Source organism: Anopheles marshallii, chromosome 3, assembly GCF_943734725.1.
Source record: "Anopheles marshallii chromosome 3, idAnoMarsDA_429_01, whole genome shotgun sequence".
NCBI lineage: Eukaryota > Metazoa > Arthropoda > Insecta > Diptera > Culicidae > Anopheles > Anopheles marshallii.
Genome location: NC_071327.1, coordinates 52,155,271 through 52,182,599, shown reverse-complemented (window position 1 = coordinate 52,182,599; position 27,329 = coordinate 52,155,271). Strand labels below are relative to the sequence as shown.

Here is a 27,329-nt window from a genome sequence, read left to right as displayed (position 1 = left end):
TTAACATTCCAATTCCAACGATAATATTTCACCAGCTATGCTGTTCCGTGACTGCAGTGCTCGCTGAAGAGTATTTATTTTATATATTTACGGGTCGGACATGACTAGAGTAAATCCGTGAGAAGAACGTCAACGGAAGGAAAGAGTTTGCACACATTGTATTACGTAACAGCTGCATAATGCACACACGCTGCACAGAAGGTCTTGTGGTGAAGTATTTTTTTTTGTTCTATTTATTCTTCAAACATGCATTTCAACCTAATCATGCGCTGCAATTGCTTCAAGCAATCAGCACACATGGCCGTAACCTAAACAGATGTAATAAATCATTAACTGCAGCTCTATCATCGATGACTTCCACAACATAATGCATCTTTATCGCGACGGTTAACCGCATCGTTCATGCATGCAGTCAGTAAATTATGGATAGAAATTTAATTAATTTAATCCGAATGTAATGACTCACCCTAATCGGTGCCACTCAATCGTCTCGGATAGTGTGTACGAATCCTCGTATGATTCTAGCCTCTAGAACAGCAGTAATCTCATGAAGTATTTCGCACGACCGTGTCTCGTCGCACGGTTAGGGTTTTGCTCGACCGTCCCTTTGCGGACATGAAGTTATTGAATCAATATCAAACACCGTCATCATCTTCGAGCTTACCAACGGATGCCACTGTCACACGCCACTGGTACGATCCCGCCTGCATCACTGCTTCAAGCTCGGGAACTTGTCCCATTCGTAACGTTCTCCGTCTCTGGGATGGCTGCGCCATTATCTGAGATACAGAAATTAACACCCATAAGACGAACGGACAGGCTGTCATTTGTCAACGGTGGTGGACGACGGCGCTGACCATCCTCATCCTCATCGGTACGCCGGACCCGAGCATAATGCCGGGTCGCTTGTCGATGGCGCATAATCAATTTAATGGTTCGTTGCGATAAATAAATCATCATCGATAATTAGAAAGCAGTAACGTGTTTATCATGATTTGTTGACGTTTGTATGCTTTTGATGCCAACAGACGAAGGTTCGTTTGCTATCTGAACCATGACCATTTTGAGATAGAATTTTTCCTCTGCAATCTAGCTAAAATTAGGTCAGAATTGTAGAAAGGGGAGAATGATGTTATATTTCGTCAGAAAAGTCCAGTTCTGAGAATTGATTTGAGTTCTTCAATACTGACGGGAAATAGAGGTGTACGTTTTTAAGTTGATTTTTTAAGTTAATGAATCATTTAAGTTCCCCATGGTAGTTTAGAGGGGACGCCAGGTGGTTTAATGATATCAACGTCACACGATAGCACCGGTATCAAATCCAATTCGTGATGTCTCGCTTGAAAAGACATGTAAAACGTAAGACATAAATGGAAGATAAAAGCAACATTATTCAAATGGGAATGGCGAGTTATGCAAATGCCAATAAAAAATAGTGAAAGTTGATCAACCATTTTGAGTACAGATCAACCATTTTTGAGTACAATATTTTTCTATTTAAATTCGTATTTTGATTTCAGTAGCATTATAAACAACTTTGAGAAGGTTTCATTATACGTTCAAATCAAAATTATCCAAAATGGACGATAAAGTTTCACGTTTTTAACACTCTTTTCCTTATTTATCTACACCGTAATTAACTATTTTGGATGATTAAATTAAGTTACATAATTTAAAGCAAAACTAAAATCGTTAGTAGATCTATTGAAAAATAAGGTGTACAAATAAGAAGATACCATGAAGTATAAAGTGTATTTAATACTTTTACTATTAGTGTAAAAATAATCAAATGTTTTCATAATCGAATAAACTGATAAACATTTTATAATATATTATTTATTTTAAAGAAAACGATACTGTTGTTGATTACACATATTTTACGTGGTTTTAATTTGTGGATAGAATTTAGCATCACGAATGTGTTCATGTTTATGTGCTCGTAGGACCATAAAACAAAACCCATTTCACCATGTCAACCTTCGGCGCTTCACCTCTGCGGCAGCCACTTTCCACTTCATTTGCCAGCTTAATAATAAATTCATTAAAAGCTAAAAAGGAAACTTTTCCTAACTCTTCAACTAGGGCCGTGTGGATGTGTGCGTTTCCCTCGAGGATGTTACGGCTCTTATCATCAAGATCATCTTGTTCTTCACACTGAGCACTAACGCACCAAGCCGTCGTCAAGAGGATTTACGACACACAGCCACACACACCTGTACGGGTCCGTATCGTGTAGTCGTCGTTATATCCTTCCTTCTCTTTGCTCGGAAGTAAATTAAAAGCTCATAAATAGATTTGGCAAACGTGTGCATTAGGATGTGCTCGGGATTCCACCGAACCTGTCGACCTGTCGCGCCAGCCGGAAGTGGGTGATAAAAAGTGACACGGCTGGAATGCCGGAAGGAGAACATTTGGACGGGATTTTATGAGCAATTTGATGGGATTTCATAGTACCAGCTATTCGTTCTGATAATTTTGCCCGTGTGCTATTTTCAAAAGCCATCCGTTTGCTCTTCCACAGAATGATTCCGTCAGATGGCGAAAGTTAGCCATCTACCAATGAGGCGCTATCCTACCGATCAGCCAGCAGCCGTCAATGTAGATCCAATCAACTTCTATCCACCGGCCAATGCTACTCACCACCGGGTAAGTAAACAGACATTTTATCTCACGGAGAAATGTTACTTTATAGCTTAGTTGCGACACGAATAAACCTATTTTTCGTTATGTTGTTAAGTGTTCTTAACTAGCGAATTGATTGCCTAGGTTTAGGCTCAACTGGTTACTGCTAGAAAAAAGCAACATGCAACCATAAAGGTAAAAAAGCTTTTTAAACACGAAATAAAAAGGGAAACTCATGCTGCTATCAAACTGTCTGTCCACCACCACAGTATGAACAATAATGAGCAAAAACTGGGTGCTATTAAACATGCACGAAATAAAATTCAAATGACTCAAGAAAAGTAAAAACAGTACAATAATCCTCCCCCCATCTCCACCACACACATACACTACTCATTAAGCAAATGCAAATGTCGGTGTATGCTCGAATGAATGGTGTGTAAAAAAAGTTTATGCTCACACCTATCAAAGAGAGTTGACACGAACGGCACATAACTGAGATGCAAAAACAGAGAGTAAAGAGGTGACAAAAAGAGGAAGAAACAAAACAGACAAAAAAAAGCAGTATCAAACGAGAAAACAAACAAACCATAATCATGCAAGCAAAGTGAGCGAAATGAGCATTTTTTCTACCACCAACCAACCCTAACAACGATTGTGTACTGGGAGCCGTAAAGGTGAATCAGCAATGTGCACTCTCCCGGTCATTTGTCCCGGCATAGAAGCGGGAAAGGTTATAAAAATTATGCCTTGCTGCAGGACGGTAAAAACGGTTGATTTAACATTTTGATGCTCATTTATGGTCAATTGTACACAACATTGAGCCGTGGTTTGAAGAAATTCCGCGGCATTACGAGTAAGCCGAAATGATGATGGTCGGTTTATGCAATTGTGTGTGTGTCGTGTAACTTTTAGGCTGATTTGATGGGAACACAAAAAATCCGAAAAGAAAATGGCGTATTGAGATGGGCTAGCTTGTCTAATTTTTAACCTAGCCCTAGAAAGGGCGACTCGAGGATGGAAACTTCTAAAACAAATGATGAACGTTACAACGATGAACTCTATGAGCTATACCACGAACGCACTATCGTACAATGAATTAGACTCGCTGGACTTCGCTGGGCTAGTCATGTTATGAAAATGACACCGGGCGAGCCAACCCGTAAAGTCTGTTTAGGTCGTCCACACGGACAGATGAGTCGTGATATGCCCAAATTGAGATGAAGTGATAGCATTGATACGTCCACCAGAAAGGTCTTGATAAAGAATTGTACGAGGCCGGCACTCAACCGTGAGCGGTTTAGAGGCCTCCACGCCAGGACCGCGAAGTAGTTGTATCTGCTGATAAGTAAGTAAGTAAGTAATGTGTCGCACTACGGAAGCTGGAATTATTTAATTTTTAATAAAACAAAAACATTTTTATCTAAGCTTAAACATTAATGTGATTAGATCCCTTATTACATGACAAACGAATTCTACTTGATGAGATTCGTTTGTTCAAAGTTAGTTTTATTCAAAAGATAGTTTCGTTCAAAAATCTATAATTTGGCGTGGTTCAGTGGTGTATTGGTAACATCGCCGAATTTCGAACAACAGGACTGAGGCAGCATCTCTTCCGGACTATTCCCCCGTAGCTAGGACTAACTATCCAGCTAGGTGTTGAAATAAGCCTTTACCTTGGCTTGTCCGTTCTAACAGCATATTCAAGCATATCCAATGGTTCTAAACTTCTTGGAATCTATGTACAAAGATCGAAGGGAAAATAATGAAGGAAATTAACATTGCGTAGAATGTTTGATAGATGGATTCTTCTATGTCTCATATATTTTTTTCCAGCTTCAATATACTATGCCAGAGAGCTCCCTAGATCGAGATTATCAGTAAAGCTCTTTAATTGATTCCACGTAAAATTAGACGTGTTAAATGTTGATGAATTTCTCACTTCTTTTTTTTTCGTTAGAACGGCCTGGCCGTTTCGACTTATTTTACCACGTAGCCGGATAGCCATTCCTTGCTACGGGGGATTGGTCCGGATGGGATTTTGGTTCGGTCCGTTCGTGTGAAGTCCGGCTCCGCTACCATTATGGCCGCCCCATTTTCTCACTTCTATTGTAATACCTTATCCTTGTAATACCTATATTGTAATACCTTGTTTTTAAGGCTGACGGAAATGTTCCATATTTGACTAAAACAAATAACATCAGATATGTTTAGGTAATGTTAACGAATTATGAATGTGTAATCCCAGCGTTGAGTCATGATCAAATTAATTCTAACTTTCTGTATCCAATATGATTGGTTTCTAAGATTTGGGATACAGTAATGCAATAAACTTAAACAAATCGATTTTTGTTTGCTATTAAGACAACATTATTGAGGTATACACGAATAAAACTAATCAGAATATGATTTTCGTCATTCACAGCTCAAATCATAAGAAACTTTTGTCATTCGCGCTTTTGTCGTGAAACTGAAAGCTTTCCATCCACGTAATCGAGTAGATATCGAACTTGACAGATCAAAGAGGGTTTAAAAAAAAATCGCAACTTGCGTAACATTTCCACACGCCAAAGTTTATGTGAATCCCATTCCTGGAAGGTGTTTTCGCTCCTAATTCTTTGTGGCCTATTTTTACCGGTCGTTTATCGGAGTGCAGTTTTCAGCAGAACAAACCGTGAAACAAAAGTATAACCTTCCGATAACGATTGTCATACGTTTACCTTAGGCTGGGCAATAATAAAGTGCACACCATGCCGTACTTATCCTTCCCAGACTTCAGTTTCGTTTCCGGTTTTATTGGAAATTCTTTGTGTTTTGGATCACCCTGTCATATCCTTATTGTGGTGCAGTAGAAAAAATGATGCTTCCAGAACTACCTTTCTCTTATATTTTTACGCAAACACGTTCCACCGTTCAATCCTTTCAAGGACACCGGATTTTTCTATCTACCAAGGGACCTAGGGTAGGAAAATCTGGTTTCCGGAGCATGAAAAACACGAAAAAAAACCCCCGAACTGGCAAAATAAATCGAAAAGAACAGCGGGCATTGAATCGCGTGGGAATTGCAAGGCGTGCCTTCCGGCCATTCAGCCAGCCACGTACCTCCCACAATACCGTCGATGATCCAACTGGAATTGTTTCACATTTTCGCCGTACCGGAACGTGTCATCGAGTTACGTAGGAACTCCCGATAGGGTTATGCTACCATCTTTTACTCGCATGGTTGGTACGAAGGGCCACACATATTCCGTTCTCGGTTTTTGGAACGATCCGATAAGCGATACCGGGTGGAATTAGTTCACGAGGCGAGGTTTTTTTTTTTGCTTTGCTTTTGTGACCATACCTGGCTGGTATGCCGGCCCCAGTAGTATGTTCTGATTTTAGTCAGAAAAGGAGAAAAAATCCCATAGGAGAAGAGAATTTGTGCCGCCGGAAGAGTGTCACATTCTATAGACCGTATGGAAGTTAATATCGCGCTACGGCTGTGGTAGTTACGGAAAAAGTTTTGACGAGTGGGAACACAAAGAACGAACGGAAATGATGGATCGTATCAGTCTTATCGGGGAGTAGGGAAATTTGTATGGCATTCTGCCAAATGATGGTTCGCATATGTTGAAATTCGTAGTGAAATCCCAATAATGGGCTGGAAAAAGCAATGTTATCGGTAACTATAAACAGGATAGCTGTTATAAAGCTTTTCTACAAAGAACATTTCCATTTCGAGGAATAACTTTTATTCAGTAATGATAGCATTAGTTAGAACTATTTGTTAAAAAGCCATCTCAAATACAACACTAAATCATTTGCTAAATTGTATGATATACACAGAACAGTTACTTGATACCAGACTCAGTTGACGTTGGGAATTCATCTTGAAACCATCAATGTAAGATCAGTCAAGATTGCGCTTACAGCAGATTTTGCTTTTAATGATTACTATTTTCAACGCAAAAAAAGATAAACCATGCTCGGTGGTGAAACGAGGCAGGTAATTCGTTGCCTGAAATGGGTTATATTTTTCCTTAACCAAACCAATCAAAACCGGTTACGAAGGTTTCGATTCTTACGCACCCGTACTCGATCGAGCGATGGGATCGATCGATGATACTTTTCCGGTCCGTCTACCACAAAGGGCAGCAAGACGAGTCGACAAACTCCTTCGAACGTGTAATCTTTAAGCACTCATCGGCACTCAAAACGACACCATTTCCTTTTACCCAAAGGGCTCGCCCCTGGGAGAGGTCAGACAGAATTGCGAAAGAACTCATCTTCTTGACGAAACAAGCATTACCAACATCCGGTCCGTTCGATCGTCAAGTTGGACGTTAATTTACGAGCTGATTGCATACATTCGGGGAGGATTGCAGCTTCTACTCAGTGACGTTTATTTGGGCGCATTGATTGAGCATGAGCGAACGGGCGAGAGTGTATTATTGGGACGCTACTAATGGCACACTGGTCGATAATTAGCGGAAAAGTGAAACGGACACCCTAATTGAGGTGGCCTAATTGATAAAGCGAAGTCATGACGTGACCGGTAGCCGGGTAATGGGAGAAAATCTACGCCCGATCGTGACCGTACGTGACTTTGGGGCCGCGGGTCGTGCGCTGCGTTTCGTTCTGGACCGATTAAGGTGAAGTTAATTTCGGGAATGCCTCCAATCGTACGCATTCATCAGAAAACGATGAAGATTTATGATTTACGTTGGGGCTGCTGCCAGCGCTGCTGCACCATTAGTCCTTATTGAGAAGAATTTGTGTCCACCTTTAAGGTGAACATAACACCTTTTCCAGCATAAGGTTACTTTCCTCGATTATGTAACATTTGACTTGTTTGAGTAGCTAATAGTTTTTGTGTTTCGTCTGGGAATTAGTTATCGCAGCGGAAATGTCACCGAATCGCTTAAAAAGCGTGCAAAAGCTGGGTGATTTCGTAACATCATAATGGGGTTTCAATCTTACCGTTCGTGAAAAAGGGACGCGGGGACGCAATTATGCATCCGTGAGCATAAGATTCGATCCTCGAAAGCTCATAACAATGCCCAATCGGACCGTAACGTAACCGGAACGATATCGGAAGAAGCGCAAAGGCAATAAAAAGCACACACACACACACGAAAACACGAACCTCGTACTAAATTTTGGGCAATATACTTCCATCTGCAAAAGTGGACGACTTGGGATGCGGTGATAAATATGTAAATTTATTTCCATCTTCCATCCCGCGACGAAACGGTGCGAAAAATGTGTGCGTCTGTCAGAAATCAGCACGAAGGGGGACGAAAAATGAGCAACGAGGCACAAAAACACAGGCATTCAAAATTCAAATGAATCTTTGCGCGATTTTATTTTATTATTTTCGGAAAATATTTAACGCCCATCTTCCGAAGCATCCCCATTTTATGGCGACCGTTGGCGTCTGCATATGTGGAACGGTGGAATGATTGGTTTTGTTTGAATGTGATTCGTTAAAAGTGCGGGTGCCGTCGTGGTACATTTTTTTTAAATCCCGATCCTTCTGATGCTTCCGGGATGCGTTCGATTTCCGGCTAGTGACGAAGGACAGCATGCATTGGGAACGCGCGTGCCTGTTCCACTTCCCAGTTGATGTCATTTTGAATGTCACGGCATTCATTTGCTTATTGGTTTCCTTGTTTTTTTGTGCCACTCTCTTCCAAAACCGCTGTGACTCGATTGTACGCTCGGGCCGGTGCCGTTTTTATTTGCGACACTTATGTAATTTTCGAAAAGTGACGATCCGGACGATTGGAAGGCGCCTCGGGTACGGTACTTTATGCGTAAGAGACGGCTAATGAAAAGGTTAATACGGTTATCGTAAATTTGATTGGCGAACATCTCGTGTATGTTTGGCCGTTTTGTTACTTTCAATTTCACTTTTTATCGCTTCGGAACCGGAGCTTTTTCCGATGGTTGGCAATCCAGAAGTGCCTTTCAATTCTTGCATTATTCAAACTCATCTTTCAATTGCGATGGCAGGGTTTACGTTCCATTTAAAGTGACTTCTGGGCATGGCATATATTATTAAAAATAAAATTGATCGTTTGATCAGCGAATATGAAATTCTTCAATCGTTTGCATCACTCTTTATTAAAATTTTCAATATCGGTTAAAATTCTTTTGAATTTTTCAACTCTGAAAGAATAAGTTTAAATGCGGATATCCATTTAAACGAAAAATAATTCATTTTATATTAAATTACTGGTTTCCAATTGCTTTACAATCAGGTCTTTAAAGGGAGCACCCAGCACAATTGCTCGATATGATCATATAATGTTTGTAGATAAAAGAAAGTATAACAAACAAATGTATACACGTGAATAAACTGCTGCTCATGGTATCATTGTGTTAAACGATTATGTTTGTGGCATTGTCTTGTTACTCTAATTCTCAAGAAAGGCTGCCAACACGAACAATCACATATAAATAGACCAATACATTTCGAGGTTATCCAAAACCAAAAGTAATCCTGCATGCGAGAATGATTTTGTTGAATGTTCAAAGACGTGTTTCTGAAAACAATGTTTGACTTTTTCGCTTTTAACTGATATTTATTCTCCAGCAAAAATATTGTTCACTTCACAAAATTTAGATTAGGATCTGAATTAATTCAATTCATTCAATACATACACTTTTCATGCTGCTAATCATGCTATTCTATTTATGCTCGAGTTGTGGAAGTCAATCAAGAAGGCAACAAAACAAACATTAAAAGCTACAGTCGTGTATACAACATATGGCTTTTCTAAAGCAAACTCCACAAAGAACACCTTGCATCGCCAGCTTGTTATTTAATTAAAATTAAAAATAAAGCAGCAACATAGCCCTAGCCGAGCTAATCCACATGTCTAAAGTTTCAATACATATTTATGAAAGAGTTCAGAGTCGAGCTTTTTTTCTTAATTTCTTCGCTACAAAACAGCGTTCGTTCTTTCTGCTTTACCGTTTCAGTTCATCAAAGCAACATTTTCATTTGCTTTTATTTTTCTTGCACGAAAGAAAATATCTTGCTTCCTCTCACCAAACACTTGCAAAACGGCGTTGCACGACATCCTTTCTGCATAACTTTATTTAAAGCGTTATCAGGCGAAAAAGGAATTAAAAAGCAGTACACAACCATACACGCCCGTACATTAGCGTGGCGTAAAATGACAAAACGAAAAAAAAGATCACCACATCCGCAGCAGAAATTTACATTTAATGAAATTCAACTTTTGCTCATATTCAGTGGGTATGAGCGGTGTGTCGTTCCTGTGCGAAACATACAGCCTGGGCCATGTTCATTTGCTGCCATTGCATCCCCGAGTTTTCGCTAAACTATTCCACCAGCGGTGTGAAACATATTTCTGCACCTTGGCTGTTGCAATTTTAATTTGATTAACTTTTCTCCGGTGAAAAGTTTAGCCCATCTTACCGTTTCTTCGCATCCACTGAGCAGTTATGCGACGTTTCGGTTTCGCCATGTCTGTTATCCTTGCCCTATCCACGAGGGTGATTAAAATAAACTTAACATGATCCGTACAACACCACCGTTAGGGCGTAATTTGTGTGGTCTTGTTTGCGCTGGATGTGTTGAGGATGTGTTGCATCAATTTGCATAGACGGTGATCCTTGTTGCACCAGTTGTGGAAACTATCAATGTAACAGTTTTATTGAAGAACCAATGAAGAAGCAAATAGGAAAATAAAACAGGATCTGGAATGATACTGAATGTAAGCATGATTATGTTAGTGAAATTTTTAATTAATAATATATATTGATCGAGAAGTTACTGACCAATTTATTATTATTTTTCTTTACACAAATGAAATCACAAGCTTCAATTCATCATTGTTTATTAATGATACTTTCAATTCAAACTGCCAATTTCGAGTAAGTCAGTTGTTTTTTTTTTGATATTTTTATCACATTAATGGACTGTTTTTCTTATCAAATATTATTTTATGCCAATATTTTAAGTCAATTCAACTTTCATGGAATTATTTTTGTTTCCAAAGGAACTTCGGAAATAAGTTTGGAAAAGATAGCAGCTGCATTGCATCCACCATTTAATAATGCTCGTCCCGTTCGCATGCCTAACTTTTATGCTTCAAGTTTCAAATATTATCATCACAAAACGCCAGCGTCAATCGTAATAATTTCTCATTGCATCGTCTCGGTTCAACAAATCTCAATACTCCTTTACCCATGCGATTCCATGTTCTGCGTCCTCCCACCCACACGTACACATCGATTTGACTCCTCGATCGACCTGCTTTTCACCTTGTGGATTCTGTGTTCGTGTGGCGTTGGGATGTACTCGGGCTCAGAATATCCTCCCGCTGCTGGTCATGGTTCGCCGCGGTAGATTGAATTCATACGCCGTAACATAACTCCTTCGTCCGCGCTGAAGGTGAAATTGAACCAATCCATATGGAAATGGGATCACACACCGCCGCAACCGATCTTACAGCATCCGAAACGAACCGTTTATGTTTGGTAAGTGTGTGTGTGTGTTATATTTTTTTTAGCTACTTGAGAGACAACAGTAAGATGATACATAGAAGGAAAGAGAGAGGAAAAGAGAAAGAAAACAAAAACCAGAAGCCAAATCGGACCAAGCGGAAAAGGTTAACTGGAACCAAACGGCCGGAACTTATGAGTGCTTCCGGTGCAAATAAGCGGAACCAAGTGGGTTTTGGGTTTTTGCGTGTGCGCCAGGTTGAGTTTCATTCGAACTCGTTTATTGGTATTTCGATCGCATGCGATTTCCACCACCTGCACTTGTGCGACTTTTGTAGTCTGTTTTTTTTAATGCTTGGTATCCACGGCTATTACGTGAGCTGGTGTGAGTTTTAGAGTTGATTTTACTCAATTGCATCTTTTTGGCTAATAAAAGAAGGCACCAAAGAGAAGGAGGGAAACGGATTAAACTTCTTTTTGTAATACAATTTTGTAACTTAACTATCCACCATTAGCTGTGGACAAAAACCATTGTAAGTGTTAACCTTAATTATGCACAGCTGAATAATTAAGTGAAAGAAATTTCACAAAATTTTCTAATGATAGTAGTAAAATGACTGGGTAGATAAATTTTATAAATTTGTATTTTTACAAACGATTTCATTAAAATTTCATGATAATATATCGCATGTTAAATATGTTAAGAACATTCAATTTTAATTTTATTATTAATTCACTTCGTGGTCTTGGCCTTCTGCAGTAGTTCTCTATACCGCTCACGGTCGAGTACCATCGTCTGCCAATCCATCATAGCCATCCATTCGTCCATACTAATAGTAAAACACTAGGATACCTGCCAAAGTTATTTGACGAACCCTGGATGTCATCATACGTGCGAGTCCGGTAGAGGGCGCTGAAGCCAGAAGGCTATTATTATTCTTTTCCTAGGCTTAACGAGCTCATGTCTGCCATTTGTGGCTTATTAGATTTAGTTTACCACGTAGCGTTACCTCGTTACCACGGATAGTCAGACCTTGCTACGGGAGATTAATCCGGATGGGTTTTGGCGCCGGAAACAATACACCTTGTAGCAGGATATGTATACGCGGAAATCGGGGCAAAAAGGTTTATTTTAATCGGATTTTTTATTTGAACATTTTTGGACAACTAGCAACAACCTAAATACTCCGAACAATTTGCAATTAAGAAAACATGAAGGATCGATTATTTCAAACTCAGAAAAAGTAGATTTTTCTTCAAATTTTCAACAAACTTGTGTTGTTTCTTTAATAATATGATCTAGCAGAACTAGCAGAAGGATACATAAGACTTTATCAAATAAATAAACTAATAAGAACAAATCATCTTTTAGCAGTTGTTACCAAAAAACCGAACAAGCTAATGTAAAACTGAATAAGTACTCAACTCGCATCAACTCTTTCGGCACAAAGTACAAGCAAGCGGTTGATTTCATAAGCTACCCACAATATACCCTCACAACGCACCAAAAACCACAAACCCATTCACAACTCTACGCAAAAGCCAAACCGTGTCTCGCGCCCATCTTGCGGTTGGCATTAAATGCAATAAATGTAGCGAAATGTCATCAGGGCGCTCCTTTCGGGCCGGGTTCAATCTACAGCCCATAATTCCCAGTTGATTTTTGTCTGTGTGTGTGTGTGTCTCGTACCCGCGAAACTGATCCGCGACAACAGTGAAACTCCGACGGCTAAGAACGAGACTAAAGAACATCCCCAATCTGCCGCAGAAACGTGTGGCAGGGTTTAGGGGTGAACCGGGGACCGGGTCGTAAAATCATGTGTAAATACTCTCATAAAGCTCCACCAAGATTATCGCCATAATCCGCAGTACCAGCGCATACACGCACACACGGCCAGCAAACGCGAAACACACGAAAGCGCCAGTCGTAAATCGGAAATTCCATTTCGTTTCGACTTCGCGCCCGCCGTGCTGGGTGTTGGGTGCGCATATATTCCTTTGGGCGAAAAATTGAAAACTGTCCACGTGGCTTTCGCAGGTGGAACAGGAGCAGTGGGAAGGTGAAATGAGAAAATCAAACATGACACTTTTCGCGGAAGTGGTGGTGTTGAAATCGATACTATTTAGATTTACTTCCCCCTGAGCAAGGGCCCAAAATTGGAAGGACGAAATCTGTGCCACCTGGGTGGGTGGCGTTGAAATGATCGTCCGTTGCCCCTAGCAACCAAAGCATAACGTTGATAACTTACGCAAATTGCTTTGTTTTACGTGAAATCGCTATCAGTTTTGGCTAGAACGACAGCAGCAGCAGGAGCATCGTGTCGCGTTCATTTACTGAAGCAATTTAATGCAAAGACGGTTACTCCCTCTGCTTGCACGGTACCGATCGGGCTGGAAAACGGAACGGATCTATATCGGAGGAGTTTTCGAACCGCATTTTACGACGAGATTCAGTTCGTAAAGTTTGATGTGGTGACGGAGGGGAGGGTTGGCATGTTCTTCACGGGTGACTCAATGTTCACCGAAGAATCGATGCAAATTTCCATTGCCCGCAAGTCACACGTTGGGTGTTTTTTTTTGCCGAGAGTTTCCTGATGAAGGTCCCAAAAGAAGGTGCTAAAGGAAGGATGCGGATGAGTATTGCAGGAAGTAGAGTGGGAAAAACCACAAAAATCGTCTTTCGTCGTCGTGGGTCATAACCGCGTGGATAGTATAGTACGTGCCCATTGGAGTCACTTTTGAACCGAGGGTGTGCGATTTGATCCTAAAACCCGATCCAACAGACTTAGGAACGCTGACTTTTTGAGGTTGTGGCTAACAAAATCAAATGAACTTACAAACACACGCGCGGATTGAATGTGTGTGCCGTTGACGCACCGACATCAGCGTGGTTTTCCTTGCAAACCAAAAATTATCACCGTCCACCACAGGAAGTGCTGTGTGAAGCTTTCGACACTTGCACCATTCAAGTTTCAGACTTTAGAAAACCCGTGGAACAAACAAATCTCACCTTCCAGCCTCTTTTTTCCCACCCATCTGCTGACGGAACGGATTGGCATTAGGTACAGCGAATCCGGCTATCCCCATAGTCTCCGGTCCCATTTTCCGGGCGGTGGAAAGACTTTTCACGCTCGTCGGATCAGTGCCGATTTTGGCCGAAAGCCGGGCACGGGCTGTACGTGACCGGAAGCGCATTTCTTGTGGTGAAAAGAATAAAGAGCCCCCTGGCAAATTGAATGTGCGAAGGCGTGTAGTCGTATTCGATTGTGTGGGTTGAAGAAAATCCCTTGCTGATAAGTGAAGAAATCCTGGCGTGACGTGGGCAAGCGTCGATTGCAGCTAGTAGGAATTTGATTTCGCTTTCGGGCAGACGGGATGGAAATTGAGAAATTTGCACATGCATTGAATCGGTTTTTTGGAGATTTTTTGTTTTTATTTGTTGCTTGTGTTGCTACTAGACATCGAGCAGAAGATGCGTTTGCAAGTGCTTTTTAGCTATACGATTAAAAACATTTGAAAATCGTACAGAGAGTGAACATATTGGATAACATTTCATGCGTAAAAAGTAGGTAATTTTCACATTCCTATTAGTTATGATATATTTGACTAAATTCATAGAAAAAAATATCAGAATATGACATATATTAATGTGGAGTAATAATTCCTACCTGAAAGTGAGTTATGTATTTTGAATTATTAAAAATATACAATTTAATATTACTAATATCTTCAGGGGTTTCAAGCATTTCCTAGAGAAATACTTATGAAGATCTATTTTTTAAGTGTTTATTATGAGCTTCTGAAATATTTTTCATGCTTATATTAACAATAAAGAATATTAACACGCAACGATTACTCTTCTTGCTATTTCGCAGGTTCCGAAACCCACCGACAAAGGCAAGAAAACATGGGGCCAACGTCTTAAGCTGAGCAAAGCTTCGCCCGCCACCGAAGACAAGCAGAACGGTTCGCTAAACGGTGCTGTAAACGCTGGTTCTGCCCTGGTACCATTCGGTACCCGTGGCTATGACCCATCGTTAGACTTCAACACCAACGGTCCGGCATCGCTTTCCGCGGTAACGCACGCGAACGGCACAAACACCTCCACGCACTCCAATGTGCATCAGCTGGCCACGATGAAGTACGCGGAAACGTGGGTGTATGGGACGATGCGGGGCATGCCACCACCGTTGGCAATGTCTCCGCATCATCCTCATCATCCCCATCTTCCAGCGCTGTACTGTCCGCCTCCACCACCGCCGGAAGTGGCCGTACTGATCTGTTGCTGCCCGGAGTACCTAACCGGGACGAAGCGGGAAATTAAAAAGGCGAGTGTATGCAAAAAGTGTAAAGGATCTCGGCTACCTCTAGCACCGATCGGTGGCACGGTACGTCTCACATCCGGCGCCACCTATCTCGCACCACCACCGATCCGGACCAGTGCTGGGACTGTGAAGCTAGCTTCGACCTATGGCAAAAAGTCACGTCCAACGATTCTCGGCAATGGGAACCCGGATCCGTATGACTTTATGCGTCGGTCGAGATTAACGCAACCGACTGAGACCGGCACTGGTGGAGGAGGTTCGAAGTCGGTCAAAAGTAGTCTAAAGGAAAAGCTAAGGGGTCGTACAAAAAGTACAAGTCCCTCACGGGGTCGCAGTGGGAGCACCTCGGGAGGAAAGCGAGGATCTGCGGCAAGATCGCCGTCACCGTCACTGAGCAAGAATGGGTCGCGCGTCGGTGGACGCAAAGACGGCAAGATAGATTCGTTCCAGGATTGTTGGGTTGGAGAACCGGAACGTGATGCAGAACTGCTAGAGGAGGGACCTCCCGCATCCAACAACGCTCAGAATCGCAAATCCATCCTCCGGTGTGACGTCAATCCGTATGATCTGATCTCGTTGAGTGGTATCGGGGGAGGTTCGGGCGGGGGCATGCTGAGTGAATTCTCACCCGACGGGGACGAGTTTGATCTACACTCGCAAAAGTACGAGAACATCCTCGACACGCTGTACGCCAATCGGTACAACCCGCCGGCGAACAGTATCGCGGCAATCAATGGCCAAAGAATTAAGCTGTTCGATGACTCGGGCACCAGCATGTCCGGTGCGCCCGTGTACGACGATGTCGACGAGTTTGTGTACGATCCGGTTGAGATACCGGCGGTGGAGATGGAAGCTAACGGCACCGTGCAGTCCCCGTCCGGTACACCCGAAAGGCCACCACGATCGAAAAAGCAGGAGGTAACCAAAGAAGATGACAGTCGATCCCTCCCGTCGTCACCGATCTCAGCTGATCCGGCGGTGGCGCAAAGTGCAATAAAATCGATCCTCAAGCGACCGTCCTCAATGCCAGCGGGGACACCGTCAGTGACGGCGGAGAAGGACACGAGTGCACCGGGGTATGATACTATCCGGCTCAACCACACGCTGGTGCAACGTCTCGCGAAGCTCACCACCAACGGTAGCGTCACGGAGGAAGGTACCACATTCGGCAAGAATGGTACCATCAGCGCAAGGAATCTTACGGACAAGAGGAACTCGGGCTCACAGTTTTATCTTCCAACACCGTTTCCCGTGGTGGCAATCTCTACCATGAGTGCGGACAGTTCACCAGACTCTGCACAATCAACGACATCGGCTAACGGGCGCAAGAAGGTTCATTTTCTGGTTGAGAACGAAATCATTCACGATGATGATCGACTGTTCGCCCAGATGCTGTTCACCGAAGTAACGAAAACGTTAGAATCGTCTATGGAAACGACGAACGGAGGAGGAGGAGGAGCAAAGGAGGAGAAGCGAACTGAGTCGTATGCCTCGTCCACTAATGCTACTGAGGGGCAGATATCTGGAAAACGGGAGTCAACACTATCAAATGGAGCATCATCGCAGGAAGGAACTGAAGAACCTGCTAAAATGATCCTACTGCCACCACCGGTTCCCAACGCGGCGAAGGCTTCAAACGGCACTAATGAGGGTAAGTTTACTTGACAATTAACTATTTATGTCGTGCGTTTGTTTTATTTGTTTCAAGAAGGATCGGAGGAGGTTACAATTTCTTTGACTTCAAGATGCTTGAGCAGTGATTCCTTGCAGTTGGCAATAATCAGCACCGGAATTAGTTTATTCAACCCGCTCCAATTTGTCTGTCTGAACTATAAAGCTGAAATGTGATGAGCAACTTAATGTCAGTATTCCGATAAGTGGTACACAACCTGGAACCTCTTGTGTGTTCCTCCTATCCTAGAAATTCTGGGTTCTCTTTGTATTGATCAGATTATCCTGCTATCTGAATGTGTAACATTAGGAAAATGTCCATGCAAAGCATTTCCGCTTTCATGGTGCAAATATTTACCAACAGCTTCAGTCATTCGGTGCTCACTCATTCCAGGAAGTTTCCAATCCCGTCAGCTAGGGAGCCAGCTTATCGATTAATTCTAACGATAGCAAACACACGCATGGTTTGGTTGTTGAACCTGCCCCATTCCTTCGAGGCTACGGGATTCAATATTCTTGCCGTGATATGAAATTTAGGCCAAAGAGATCGAATGAGCTAACCGTCAGGAAACCCGAGAGTGGGTTCTTTCCGTATGCCGGCAGAACTATGACTAATTGGATAATTTACACCTATGACCGTTTTAAGTGTGGAGGTGGATGCTTGTTCTCTTTCGTAGCATCAATGTCGGTTTGGTTCTGAGGTTGATTGAATGATTGGTAATTAGTGTCTGTTGGAGTAGTGCTGAATGTCAGAATTTTGTATTTCAATCGACTTTTCCCGGTTGTTGTCGATGCTGATGCTTTTATTCGCACTGTTTTTAATGAGAGATGTGTTGGATACCGGATTTCGAATTGTATTGGTTTTGATTGGGTTTGTCACCTCCATAAGAGTTGAGAATATGTTATATAATTACGATGTTCTCCTCATAACATTCAACCTTGACTTTCAAAGCATTTCTCTTCTAATTTTCTTTTTCTTCTAATTTCTCTTATTTCCTATTTCTAAGCCTTAGTAGATAGTGATATATCGTAAAGAGCCTTAATTTTGATAGATTAATACCGTTGCATTGCTGATAGCATACATCTTTTTAATTGAAAAAAAATGTCTGGAAGTTTGTTTTGTTATTCCAGCAAATGTTAAATTCGTAGCTATTCAACACCTCTCTTCTCTTGTAACGAACTCTTCTAATGCATAATATTCTAAAATTGATGCAATACATGCAGATAATTATAGCAATGGTCGCCCATTGAATACTGAAAAGCTTTTATATATTCAAAAGCTTCCCTCGTGTTTAAACTAATTCATTTCTAAGCAAACGGCGTAGAAAAGCGTCATGTCTATCGGTGTTTCCCGAACACCGTAACATTAACGACCAGCATCATCCACCAACACCCGTACCGGTTCCATCCGGATGGAGAATTTTGGCTTTGTCCCAGTGTACCAGTGAAAGTCCGTCGAATCGGAACGTTCGGTTCACAAATTCATTAATTCCTGCTCGACTACTGGTGGTTCCCGGTCCGATGGCCAAGGATGTCCATCGGCCGCGGTTGTGCCGTTCACGACCAGCGCCAGCACGACTTTACCAGCGCACTGGTTCAAAATTGATTCGACATAAAATAAATGCCGTCCCATTATGCTTGTCATTTTTCGCGCACATGTTCTGTAGGCAAAATATTTGCATTGTTTGAGCGCGGGATGTGTGGCGTGGGTCGGTCGGTCGATGGAATGCGCTCGCAAACGGTGCGGTTCTTCAACGCGACAAAATGAGTCCGGGCCCACCGGGACCACCAACGGCTGTTGGACTCGGGGAAACTGACCTCACCCGAACGATTGATGTTATAGTCCGCTGAACTTGATGGCCGCTAATTATATAGAATTAGAGTTTATGCTAATCCAGCGCCGACATGGATCCGCTTCGGGCGTTCCCATTATTCGGCACACCGGGAAGCGTTTGTTATGGCACAGGTGTGCGGTAGAAAGAGTGTGTGGTACATGACGTGCAGGTAGCAGGGACGATGGCCACAGGCATATCGCCCCGAAAGCGCTTGTACAAGATGGTGCGATTAATCGCTGCAGTGGTTTTGGTACATTCCGTGCCAAATCGATGCACTCGATCGATTTTTGGTCGATGGTGTGCATGTGCTTAAGCGATCCGGATCGTTTCGCGAAAACGAAAACCCATGCCGTGGCGTGTTTGGGTGAGTGTTTTTTTTTTTTCGGGCATGAAATTGAATACTTAACTACGGGGAATTATGTGCATGAAATTTGAATAATAATTGTTTGGAAAAATTCTTCCAATTAAGATTTCAACACACGCAGCCATTTCTAAATTTAATTATGTTTTTGACACTACAAGATAACTCTCGATAACTGAGGTAGCTATCACTAAACGTTTGACTTCTGAGCTAGTCACTTTCAATAAGAATGCACATGTGGCATTGTTTCTAACTCTGTTTTTATTCACATTCCACAATTCATTCGAGGGGTCTCTTTGGACAAACCACATTTTCTAACATATCTTATGTTGTGTTCCGATTCCAACTGAAACACATGTATCGTAAGCTTGATTTCTTGCCGAATATTTTTCTCGGATTATACAATTGCTCATATGCTATTTGTTGTTATTCCGAAAAAGGAAAAGAAAACAATTGAAACGCGAAGAAAAAAAGAAGCGGTAATCTTTTTCTCCGACTTCACCTTAAAAACATAAACCCAAAATGGTTTTCCACAGGGCCCGAAACAAAAATCCCCCGGAAGCAGCTACGCTACACCCCAGAAACAAAAGCACAACTGACAGCACCAGCCCGATAAGCCATTGATCCTTGTTACGATAAATCCTTGACCTTTTCGGGCCGGCACACCAACCAGTGTCCAAACGGAAAGCCATTCAAAAAAGGCAAAACCTCCCTTTGGACGGCACTGAAAGAGGTCAGAAATCATTCCGAAGTAAAATCTTCCGGAACGAACCTTAACCTCGACGGGCGGGACACCGCACAGGATGGGGAAAATCTGCTTTCCTCAGTATCGGTCTCGACTCGTCCAATCGTGGGATTGTTCCACGCGGGAGTTTAGTGGTTTGGGGGAAAAAAGATTGGAAAATTTGCCTATCACACCACCCTGTAGGGATAGGAGTCGCCGAAACGAGCTCGGAAGAGAGGGATGAAAAATTTGTTGAAATTATTTGCACCGCAACATACGCCGACGGAACAAACCCGGGCTGCTTCAAGAATCCCTTGCCGTCGGTTGGTTGTTTGATGCCGGGTAAAGAGTGTCCCGGGATTTTTAGATCCAGATTTTTTTTTGTTGCCAGTTCTCACTTTTTCACAACAACACCGAGCAGGCTTTCCGATGTGAAACTTGGGAAAAGTGAAATTATGGCAAATATTTTACATCCCATCCTGTCTTGAATTTCCCAACGCCAACGATCCTCACCTGATGGCAAAGCCCAGGGGAGTACGTTGCTTGCCGGCGCCGGGACGGGGGTTTGGTAAAACGAGATTTTTGCCAGGTTTTTGAAGCATTCGCATAAATCACGGAAGGCAAAGGAAATAAAATAACATGATTGGGACAGATCCGAACGTTTCCGTCCCCGTGTTGCTGTGCCCGTTTCCGCTCACTTCCACCTACATGGCGTTCCGCACCCGGTTATCTTGTGTGACATTGTAGTTGGAAAAGTTACACGAAGCGAAAGCGAAACGTACATGGAGCGTACGTTGTGTACGCTCGTTTCTTGGGATCCGTTTTTCCGCCTGAAACGATTGTGTAATGCCAAATGTGTTCGATAGATCGAATTGGTGCGATTTGGGTCTCGAGCAAATCCCCTGCAACTATGAAACAACTTACGATAAAACATCACCCCCGTTGTCCCGTATGTTGTCTTTGTTGGCGGGGTGAGGTCAGGAGAGAAGTTCCGGAGGGTGTATACGGGAACTATCGTAAAGGGGTTCTGATTTATGCGAACCCCGTACAGGATTGGAGTGATCGGAAGTGCTGCTCGGTGCGAGTATTTACATATGAGCTTTGATTACGATTCGTCCCCCTTAGGGAGCAACGCAACACACATGCAACGAACCCAAAGACGATACAAACGTCGAAGTTGCCTGCGGTACACACGGAAGCACACCCAACAGGGACGATTCCTTGCGGAGATAATCTCACAACGAGCGGTAACGAATGCGAAGATCCCTGCCGCTTTTGAACTCCCGGCAGTGTAGCGAGAAGATACCGATAAGAAATTCGACAAACAAACGTTTGTCTTCGGAACGACCTTAGTGAACGGTGGTCCCGATTACTATTCGCGCTGTCACAAAAGGACAACGGAAGCCAGCACATGCACGTGATACCGGGCCGGGCCGTACCCACGCGAAGGTGCACCTCATGGTCGTTGCAAGCCGGAAAAGCTTGGCTCGTGCTTTTCATCATTGCTTACGCTCGACGGATTGTTTTCACAGCTTCACTCGGCAGGCTCTTTTGGTGGAAACAGGCGAGCAGAGAGAGAGAGGAAAAAGTTTTTGCCGCAGCTGGGGGTTTTGCCGCGACACACAATCCGTGACAGGTGGAACAATCTTGCAATGAAAATAGCGCGACCAACTGAGGTGGAAAACCAGGGCACGATTTACACTTTATCACAATGCAAATCTGTACAGGCGTTTGTGCTTTGCGATATGTTTGAGGAAATGCTAACGGAACAGAAGCAGCGTAAGATGTCGGCAGATTTCAAGCACATCTTTATTGATGGTAGAACTGATTATTATTGACAAGTTATGACGTTAGTATTAAATACTACCTTTTGTTTAATCCTTTTCACACTTGAATAGTATAATATTTTTTTATTGCGCCGTTTGCCTCAAATTAGAAATTATTATATTTTAAAGCATTTTGTGCAAAAAAATAAAAACTTAAATTAAGAAATTTAAACATATAAAACCGATAAAAAATGCAAACAAGAATAAATAAACTACCATCACATTAAGAATTGTAATTGAAAACATGAATTAAACCTAATAAACAAATACAGCAAAGCAAGCAAATAAAAGAACTCCAATAATGCAACATGTTAAACATGAATAAGAAAAGTATTAACATGAACAAAAAAAAAAAACATGGAATTCGTTTCGAAAATATAAACATTAAAGTTGCTCAATACACTGCGAGTGTTTAATGTGAGCAGCCATTAGCCTTCCATCTGCTTGCAAAATTTATCACACAACAATCCCACAACACGTCCCTTTTCCATACCAAAACCTGGCGGCAAAGCAGTGGTAAAGTTTGGTAGTGCACGCAAAATAAAACCCCCGCCGTATTTCAGCAATGGTTTTTCGTGCACAGCACCAGCAACACCTGCGACCTGCTCATTACTGTCGCAATCGAACCCAATCGCACAGCACGTGCTCATTATTCATTCATCAAATTTGTTCACCGCGGGTATGGCCAAGCCAGCAGTAGCAGTAGTAGTAGGCAAAAACCGTACACAAATAACTCACCATTTGCGAACCGGATATTGGAATACGTTCTCGTGCTTCCGCAAAATGTGCAAAGCGAGCAGGGACGGTTATGTGACACGGCCACCGCACAACCCTACCTGTGTGCCTGGGAGGTCAATCACAATATCCTGCAGCCATGTTAGGGTGCCGGTGCAGTAAATGTCGTTTCGCTCCAATAAGTCCGGGCGGGGTACAAATCAGCAGCAAACATCGGTCGCCAGAAGTAGTTTGCAGCAATCGGTGCTGACCCGGAACGTACACGGGATGCAGAGCTGTGTCGATATTGGTGTGGTCTAATTAATGTTACTGATTTTACCATACCGAGTGCGACGTTCGATTGGAACCGTATCAGGAAGCTGTTTACGTGGGGGCAAAAGGACTCGGGTAGAGTTAAAATTGAAATAATGCCTGGTGTCTAATGGTTTCCTTTTCTGTCGTTTCAGAACGTACCGAGAAACCGAGCGCGGTTGCTACCGTGTTCCAACGACGATCCGGTCCCGTTCGGCGAAGCTTTAGTGACCGATCATCACCCACCAAGACGAATGGGTATGACGGGCGCGTATCAAACGGAACCGGAGCACGAGATGATCAGTTCAACGATACGATGGCGTTGCGTGTGAGACCACTGAGAGCTGATTCCCGTACCGCGTTTGAAGATGAAACCGCTTCCTCAACGTCGTCGTCCTCGTCGTCGGAATCTTCCATCGGTTCCGTTGCCTCATTGCTAATGGCTGTAGGGCAGGGTGGTAAAACACGACCGAGACAGCCACCACCTCCACCACCGCCACTATCCACCGCCGGCGGTGGCAAAACACCCACATCACCAGCGAGCGTTTCACCGCCACTCGCAAACGGAGTACGCACTCACACCGCATGCAACACCAGCAACGTGTACGAGGATTTTTGCTTCGGCCTGATGGCGGGCGTCAGGCGTTCGAGTAGCGATCGGAGCAGCTCTACCTCGACCTCTTCCCGCACGGTTGTGCAGGTGCTGGCCAGCTCGTCATCGTCGTCGTCACCGATTTCGTCGAGCGCAGCCATCCATCGGCTCGAGATCCGCCATGATCCCGAGCCGGAAGAGGAGCATTACCAGAAGAAAACGTCCATCATGATAACGGGTGACGATTGCTACTCGACAGTGAACGTCGATGGCGCTAGTGATACGCCGATCTATCAGTCCTCGGTGGTGGTAAACGATGGGAGCATGCTGTCCTCACCGGCGAACGAGATACGCCAGACGGCATCCAATACGATCACCATTAGCGTGAGTTCACCGACGTCTACTTTGGAAAGTCGGGGAAGCAAATCGTCGAGTCGTTCGGAATCACTTAAATTAGACAGCTCTGCAAAGGTGGATGAGATGACGGGGAAGAACAATGAGAAGCCCCGTGACCAGGTTACGAATGGAACGATAGTTTCGATGGGGAGAGGTGAAGATGTCACGACTGTCACGACCGGAACGTCCATCATTCCTATCGGGGGAAGTAGTGTCACTGGTAGCAATGGTCGTACCTTGATCAATCTGGACTTTAGCGAGCAGAGCAGGACGGTGGTTCCCTTAGCTGCAGATGGCAATCCCTCTTTGCAGTCAACCACAACTCTCGAGAATGTCACACCGATCGCACAAGTTCCTAGTGAAAGCAATGACTCCAAAGATCCACCGAAAGTTCATGAAGATCACGAGGAACAACAGCAGCAGGTGGTAGTCAAACAATGCTTGGTGGAGCTCACACCGACACCGGTTGTACTGCGGCGTTCTATAAAACCAAGCTCGGAACCGGCATCCGGAAGCTTGCAAGCGAAGGTTTGCCGCAACAGCTTTATCGCCAAGCTGCTGGAGGATCCCTCCCTTAGCCAGCTGTCCGAAGGATTGGATTACGATCTGATCGCAAAACTGATCGAAAACTCTCTGCTCCGTTTGAAGGAATCACGCAACGGACTGGACATGAGCGGTACCAAAGACGAAGACGACGTGTCGAAGATGATCGAACAATCGCTGCTAAAGATACAGGAGGAGCGCAGCAAGCTGGCCACTAGCACCATCTCCGCCGGTACGACGCTGAACTTACCTTCGTCGGTGAAATTGCCGGAGATGCAGAACGGAAGCAAGCGGAGTAGTGTTAGCTCGGGCAACAGTTACGGTTCGGCAGCTGCGTATGAGTTGATGGAGTTCGATCAGCTGGGTGATTTGAGTGATTGCTATCAAAGCTGCAGCAGTGATCTGACGGTGGATGACGACGCGAACTCGTCCCGCAGCAAGTTTTACCAGATGCTGGTGGATGCGACCCTGTCGGAGATCGAGATCAACACTACGAACGATGATGACGATCACCACTATGAGTCGATCCGGTTGAATGGTGATCCGATCTACGAGGAGATCAATGATATACCGCCACCCTTGCCCCTGACAGCACCACCGATCGATGATGTGGATCTGGAGAAGCAACGTAACGCACGGTCCATCTTCGAAGGTGCCTCAAAGTACGACATCCTGTCGTATCTGGTCGACGCGAAAGAGCGTGGCATTGTGCAGGAGGATGGTACGTATGGGTTCCAGTTCGGGAACGCTGGTGATATCATTCTGGAGGAGGAAGAATCCGAACCCATCACCGAGCTGCGCCACCATCAGCGGCAGATATCGGACATCAGCAGCCGGCTGAGTCACCTTTCGGGCATTAGTGATTCCAGTGAGGATACGTCCCTCTCGGCAGCTACGATCAGCAATGGGCGAAGCAGTAAAGCGTCCGCCGAGATCGAACGCAACGACTCGGGCGTTGGATCGGAGACGAGCAAAACGTCCCGCAGTCGGTGGCAAAATCCAGCCTCCGCCTCGCTGCTCACCAAGATCACACCGATTCATCTGTGCGAAGACTGTGACGGTCCGGTTGAGACGCAAGTGACCGAGTCCGGTGTCATGTACGCACCGCTCGTGTGTCGCAAGTGTGGCAAGAAGCGTGCCGAACGGAAGGAGATCATCACCGAGATCGTCGAAACGGAGGAAAAGTACGGACGGGATCTGCAGATCATTCTCGAGGAGTTCTACCAGCCGATGCTGGTGGCCGGGCTGCTCAACCAGGATCAGCTCTCTGCAATCTTTTTGAACGTGGAAGAACTGCTGGAGAACAATCAGTTCTTGGCCGAGCGGATGCGCGATGCGCTCGACATTGCCAACGAGCAGGGCGACGATGACCTGCTGACGGTAAACATCGGCAAGATCTTCCTGGAGGCAGCCCCGATGCTGCACGCATTCGAGAGCTACTGCGTGCGGCAGGGAGCGGCCAGCTTGCTGCTAGCAAACCTCGAGAAGGAGAAAGAGCTGTTGCGAATATTCCTGCGCGTCTCCCAGATGGAAAATGCCGTACTGCGGCGAATGAATCTCAACTCGTTCCTTATGGTGAGCTTTGAAGATAGTGTGTGTGATCGGACGAATGTTTTACGTGCTGTATTTGTTTTCAGGTCCCGGTGCAACGCGTCACCAAGTATCCGTTGCTGTTGGCCCGCCTCTACAAGGTAACTCCGGCTCATCTGGAGGGTAAAGAGCTGCTGAAACAATCGCAGGAAAAGATTGAACTGCATCTGAACCACATGAACCGGGAGGCGAAAGATGTGCCGACGAAGCTGTGGCGACGCATCTCCTCCTCCAGTCCGGGTCGTCGGTTGTCCTGCGAGCTGGACATGATTAACATCAAGCTGCGCAAGATGGCAGTGGACGTGCTGGAGTGGAATCACGAAGAGGTCCGGTTCGCTATTGAGGGCCGGTTGCTCTTTACGCAGCCGAACGATGGTAACTGGAAGAAGAGCCGCACGATCAAGCTGACCTCAATCAATGCCCTTCTGGTCACTAATGGCAAGGTAGGAAGATGTTGAACAATTAATCAATAATGGTTACCGTTTGTTTGAAAAAGTTTAGTTGAACTGCTACTGATTTTTTTTGAAGATGGCTTGAACATTCAAAATTGAGGTTAATCACCACAATCAACTCCTTAAAAACGGTTTAGGTAATGAATAATTATAGCTTGTCTGAAAACGAAAAGGTTTAGCATTTTTTCCGAGCTCCTTAAAATTAAGGTTGTCCCTAACGAAGATTTGTCGCCATGTCATGCAGAGCAGGTGCCACAACCCAGGAATCTTAAATTTTCATTCTCACTTCACGGTTGTCCCAAAAGTGGTTGGCCACAAATCATGATGAAATGCATAAAAAGGACCATTTCGGTCCTTGAGATGTTTGCGTTCCCTTCACTGCTCGTATCCCTTACGCGAATTTACATCCATTTCTTTTACAGCCCACGACCAGCTACAAGGCGGACCGGGCCCTGTCGGAAACGCTCAGCTTTCCCCGGCACACGGGCATTCGCGAGGCATCGTTGCTGCTGGTGCGCGAAAAGGGTGGCCGATATACGCTGTTACGTGAGCCACTGTTCCTTGACCGGTGCATCGTCTGCTCCGAGCACGACTGGGAGGACTATTTCGAGGTGCAGGAGATCCTCTCGAAGGAGTCCTTCATATTCAAGGTATGCAGTGGGTTCCGCGGGCCGCTGGTCGCATCAATCAATATCGCTGCACGAAGCTGGTGTCACATACTGAAACTATTTTTCTCATTCTCTTTCTCTCTTCCAACCCGCTTTCCGGAAACAGGCTGAGGACGGTACGAAAACGAAGCAGTGGTACGCCCAGCTGCAGTACCATTCGCAGGGTATGGGCACCTGGCGTAAGCGTCGAAATGCGCTCGCCAACATCATGATTAATGGCATGATGACACGAACGTAA

General features: G+C 44.2%; 1 protein-coding gene across 1 annotated transcript; it reads left to right on the top strand.

Annotated features, from left to right (window-relative positions):
• The first annotated feature begins 2,535 nt into the window (after nt 1–2,535).
• Nucleotides 2,536–27,329, top strand: LOC128711596 (serine-rich adhesin for platelets). Its single transcript, XM_053806478.1, has 6 exons — nt 2,536–2,646; nt 14,958–17,058; nt 23,006–25,956; nt 26,019–26,414; nt 26,846–27,073; nt 27,198–27,329. The coding sequence occupies exons 1-6, from the start codon at nt 2,536–2,538 to the stop codon at nt 27,327–27,329; spliced, it is 5,919 nt and encodes a 1,972-aa protein (XP_053662453.1).

Bases quoted from the DNA above. Each gene is read 5' to 3' on its own strand.
- LOC128711596 (XM_053806478.1), top strand. From the start codon at position 2,536: ATGGCGAAAGTTAGCCATCTACCAATGAGGCGCTATCCTACCGATCAG. The intron at 17,059-23,005 runs GTAAGTTTACTT...CTGTCGTTTCAG, and splicing joins TTCAAACGGCACTAATGAGG to AACGTACCGAGAAACCGAGC. The intron at 25,957-26,018 runs GTGAGCTTTGAA...ATTTGTTTTCAG, and splicing joins ATCTCAACTCGTTCCTTATG to GTCCCGGTGCAACGCGTCAC.